Source organism: Oncorhynchus tshawytscha, linkage group LG15, assembly GCF_018296145.1.
Source record: "Oncorhynchus tshawytscha isolate Ot180627B linkage group LG15, Otsh_v2.0, whole genome shotgun sequence".
NCBI classification, from domain to species: Eukaryota; Metazoa; Chordata; class Actinopteri; order Salmoniformes; family Salmonidae; genus Oncorhynchus; species Oncorhynchus tshawytscha.
In genome coordinates, this window is record NC_056443.1 from 6,521,038 (window position 1) to 6,526,037 (window position 5,000).

The 5,000-nt window shown below is 45.2% G+C and overlaps 1 protein-coding gene across 2 annotated transcripts in view; it reads right to left on the reverse strand.

The window, feature by feature from the left end:
• Positions 1 to 5,000, reverse strand: part of LOC112215025 (protein O-mannosyl-transferase TMTC1-like) — a 110,508-nt gene that overhangs the window by 18,489 nt on the left and 87,019 nt on the right. For both annotated transcript variants that reach the window (XR_006078910.1, XM_042298012.1), the window contains exon 10: positions 2,948 to 3,061. Coding sequence is in view for 1 of the 2 variants with exons in the window: in XM_042298012.1 (XP_042153946.1) it covers positions 2,948 to 3,061 (114 nt within the window). In the remaining variant the exon portion in view is untranslated. The remainder of the gene's footprint in view (positions 1 to 2,947; positions 3,062 to 5,000) is intronic.

Below are 5,000 nucleotides of genomic sequence, written 5' to 3' on the forward strand. Positions count from 1 at the left end.
TGGTTATCGTACACAAAATGGCTTCTGTAAATCAATCATTCTAGAGTGTCTGAAAAATGCATGAAACGCCCTTAAAGAGCATTGAGTGCTTTTAGAAAGGATCGGGTCAAAGGTGACATGTAATTTGTAAATCCATTTGAATTATTAGTGCCATAACTGTGAGAGACACTCATCACAACGCCGGGGGGCGAGGGGGGAAACAACGCCACGACAACCGTGTCCATTTCCATGGCAACTCGGGCTCCTTTCCATTGGCTAACGAGTCACAGTTTACGTCGCCTTTCAGTGTGACCCTGCCTAGAAAGAAAGCAGTGTGGACTTAGTGGCACGCACACTGCCGTAAGCACACTATTGATCCCCACACACACACCATCACCCAATCTAATGTCTAAGCAGGGGACCAGAACACTAAACATGAAAAACAAACTCATAAAACAACCTCGAAAGCATGCAATAAAACCAACAACTCCAGGGTAACAACATCGCCTCTCTCTCTTACCACCTTTTAGGCCAAATGAAAAACAAGAAAAATTAGCTACGAACCTCATATGAAGTGGAGGTAAATTGCCTGAGGGTGAAACTTTGTTGTCTGAAAAAATAGGCACCCTATTCCAGAAATACTTAAAGAAATGAGGAGATGGTAATGTCATTGGCCAATGACTGTATAATGTAACATATAATGCCTCGACTGTAGACCAATCGCGTTCACGTTGTCATGCTGCGTCACGCGGTTGCTAAGTTAAGCGTCACGCAATCCCTTCTACCTACGCAATGTCCCGATTTCAAAGCTATACGGTATTAAAGAGAACAAGTTATTATCTCACGTCGTGGTAGCATTTGTCACGTTGTTTTTCTTGTTCACGCAATTCGTGCTAATATTGGGTTTTTGAGCTAGGGCCCAATTGACTCCCACTTGTCCAGAATGACCCAGAATGCACCGTGCAGCCCATTGACAACGTACACAATAGCCGTTAAGAAACAAATGGAATTGACCACCTCTTCATTTCCTGAAGTATTTCTGCCTTATTCCCTATACAGTACACTACCTTTGACAGAACATAGAGAAAAGGGTACCATTTCAGAGCAGCCTCTGTGTAGAGAGTCGTGGTTTGGAGGGGGACAAAGGCAGCAAAGGGTTCTGGACAGGATTATAACAGCACACCTGCAGCATCCTGTTGCTCTACGTAGATACAGGCAGGAGAAGGCATTCGGGGGAACAGGAAAAGAGAGAGAGAGAGAGGGAGAAAGAGAGGGAGCACACTTCTGCCCGTCTGTCTTTGACTACGTGGAGGGATGAGACAGAGATGGGAAAAGGGGAAGGGGGAAGGGGGAGGAAAGTGGATGAAATGATGGGGTATTCGGAGGATGGAGAGATGGACGGATAGGGGGATGAGGAATATAGAAACGGGTAAGGGAACTGATTTAAGGTCTGAGATATGCATCCCTATATACACACACACACACACACACACACACACACACACACACACACAAACACTCTAGCTAAGCCGGCTCACGGAGCATCCTTCAGTGAGCGTCTACATCTCTGCCAGGGGGGATAGAAAGGTAAAAGAACAAACTGCAGAAAGAGAAAAGAATGATCCCACTGGACCTAAACCCTTCTGTCCAAATATGTCAAACTGGCTCTAGCTAGCGCCTGGCACACTGGAAGAGAGGAGAGGGGGAGGAGGGGAGAGAAGCGAGAGGAGGAGGGACGGGACATGGAGGGAAGGGGGGGAGGAGGGAAAACAGGCGGAGCGGAGAGAAGAGAGAGGAGGGGGGAAGGGAGGAGGAGGGAAGGGAGGAGAAGGAGGAGGGGAGAGAGACTCAGATACAGCAGCAGACACACACAGCATGATTTCCCTGCTCCTGTCAGTCAAATACTGACGACTGAGACAAACAAACTCTCACACACACACCCGCACAACTACACAGAGACAAAATGACAGAGCACTGAAAGGATCATCAGTTATGACTCAAGAAGAATGGAGGGTGCTGGTGGGGAGGGAAGAGAGGGGGACGAGAAAAAGGGAAAGCTGGACTGGGGGATAAATATATAGCCCTCTGGGCCAGGGCCAGTGACAAGCAGAACAAATGGATCCCTTCTTTCATTAGGTAGAGCGCTGGGTGTTTGTGTCTCACTGAGATGAATGGGCTGCAAGCATCGAGCTGAGACAAGGCCATTACATGCTTGAGAATATGCACTCTAGTGTGTGCCTGTGTGTGCCTGTGTGTGTGTGTGCCTGTGTGTGCCTGTGTGTGCAAGCAAGAGAGCGTGTGTGCCTTTATGCATTTATGTGCAGAAAACAGAGTTCCTCCTGATTTAATGAAAGAGTGTTTTGTAATTAATTGAGGGGGCGGACCATCAACCTACGATAGTCAATAACGTGTCTCCTACTTAAATGAATGAATTCTAGTTAGGCCTGGAGGTACAGTCTAGACATTATAGGGACGACATGCCATATTAAGAAAGATATCCTCTCTGTCCTGGAGCAAGGGCGAAGAACTGTTCTCCGTGGAGACCTACCTGACCGTTTCTTGACCGCTTGCTGATTGAGGTTTGGAGCCAAGATTTCAATGGGGTTTCTTACCGTTTCTCAGTGGGGTTTTCTGACCTCGATGTAATTTTGAATGTAACTTGAAAACTTTCAGGTCCAGGAGTGGGTGAGGTCACCTGAGGTTTCAAACATGGTCCTGAGGACCGAGACTGTGGTTTTGGCAGAATGACCATATCCCTGAACGTTGAAAAGCTGATGGTGTTATTGCGGTTGAGGAATGCTTGTGGTTTGGCATGACTGTGCCCAGTTGACACGGTGATCAGGATGAAACACCTAAACTCACTCTTATTCCTGTAGTTTTACTTTCTTGGACACTCAGATTGTCTTCAGAGCAGATTTGTAGTGGTGTAAACAGCAAAAGCTCGGTCATTATGGACACTATAACTGACCTGAGAGCAGTTTTGTAGTGGTGGATGGCCTCCTGGTGGCGTCCTCTGTCTTTCAGGAAGTTGGCGTAGTTGTAGTGAACCTTGGCGTTGTGAGGCAACGTCTGGATGCCAGACCTGTAGTAAAGAGAGAGAGAGGATGAGGGGAAAAGGAGGAGAGGCAGTGAAGCAGATGAACAAACCACACCGCCACCAAACCACACCCCCACCAAACCACACCCCCAAGACAACTCTCGCTTGGCTTCAGTCGTGGCCGCTAGCATTCTTAATGAGCATTCTTCAAAACAAGGCCAAATCAGGAAGTGCAGGCTCCTTTTACTGCATGTGTTCGTCTCAAGTTCTATAAGTTATTGATGGCCTTTGCCTTGTCATCAACTGGAATTCGACTGGGTGCACTGAATTTGCTCGCCCTGGCCCATTGCGGATTGATACTACAGTTTAATAAAAAGCTTAGGCTACAGTAATGAGTGATAGTAAAAAAATAAAAAAATAATTAAATCAATTTTTTTCCCCCTCAATATGTTTGGAGTGTTGACAGTCATCATTGTTGTAATTGGCTTCAACGAGGGCAATGTCTGTCCCCATCGCACTTCTCCTAAAATAAAATAAAAATACTAGGCTCCTGTAAATTGCATATGTGTGTGGCACGTTCTCAAGAAGCAAAATATAGCCTAGGCCTACCGTTGATACTGCATTATAGGACTAAATCATTGAAATATGTTTGGAGAAGCGAATCTTTGGTAACTGGATGAGAGGTGCTGTTTGGAGATGGGGTTGGATACCTGAACGAGTGAAATTAAGAATGCAAGTAAGATTTGTTTATGTTTTAGGATGTGTAGTAGATGTTTCATTCAAGGCACTCTGACGAATAGACCATTTAAACACCTTTTATGGATAGGCTAGGATAAAGGCAAGGATTAAAAAAAGACAATGCATTGCCATTGAACCAGCATTTGTTAGTAGCCTAGGCCTAAGGTAAGGGTAGCCTATGAAGGGCTTGGTCTTTAATCATATGAACCAACAAAATAAAAGCAATCTGTTTTTTAAAACAACAACAATATTTCTACATTGGCCATTGTATCATTGTATCCTATTTGCAAGGCAGATTCTCAACAACAATAGTTTGAAGGAGTGTGTCTTTTGTAATCGGAACGAGGGCCGCTCTTTGAAAATGGAGATGGATAGCGTACTCGAAAAAGTTCAATGAATTATGCAGCTATGTGAATTATGAATAATAAAAAGCATGAGGGCTAATACCTCTCACATATTTCAAAGCACTCTCCGGAGACCATTTAAAACCCCTTTAATCTTAGGCTATTTGGCTAATGGCCAGGATAAAAACACACACCTTTGAGATGCTGCTAAACCAGCCTTCATTAAGAGGAGGGTAGGCTATGCTTGGTTTTGGAGGGAAACCAATCGTTTCTAACTATGAGATTCACCGACACAAAAGGTACTGGATAGGCTGCGCTTCCTCTCTCGAAATCCAACTGAATTACTGTTAAGACCTGCTTTTGGTGGGTCTGAAAAAAGTCCCTTTAGCGCTGAATGAAATTGTCACTATTGCGCAAATATTGCCCCCCCCTCTCCCACTTCAGTGCAAGCTAGCTGATGTTAGACAAGTAAATTGCCTAGATCCCAGAATGGGAGATGGAGGGAGGGAGGGAGGGATGAAATGAGGTGTCTTATAGTAGCCTGTCCTTATCTGTTAGCGAAGCAGACAGGAAGAGGAACGGACAGATAAACTAATCGATAAACAGCAGGAAGCAGAGTCTGGGAGAGAGATAATGTCTGCTGAGGACATATACTGTAGATGGGGTCAGGGGTGTGTTTACGTGTGTGTGTGTGTGTGCGCGTGTGTGTGATTAGCATGTCATCTGACCTTGCCATGTTCTAATGAACAGCTTTATATTCACACCCATTAATCTGGCATGTAAAACAACATGGAATGGAGAGAGTGTGATAGGAAGGAGAGAGGAAGGGGAAATAGTGGGAGAGAGGAAGAGAAATAGTGGGAGAGAGGAAGGGGAAATAGTGGGAGAGAGGAAGAGAAATA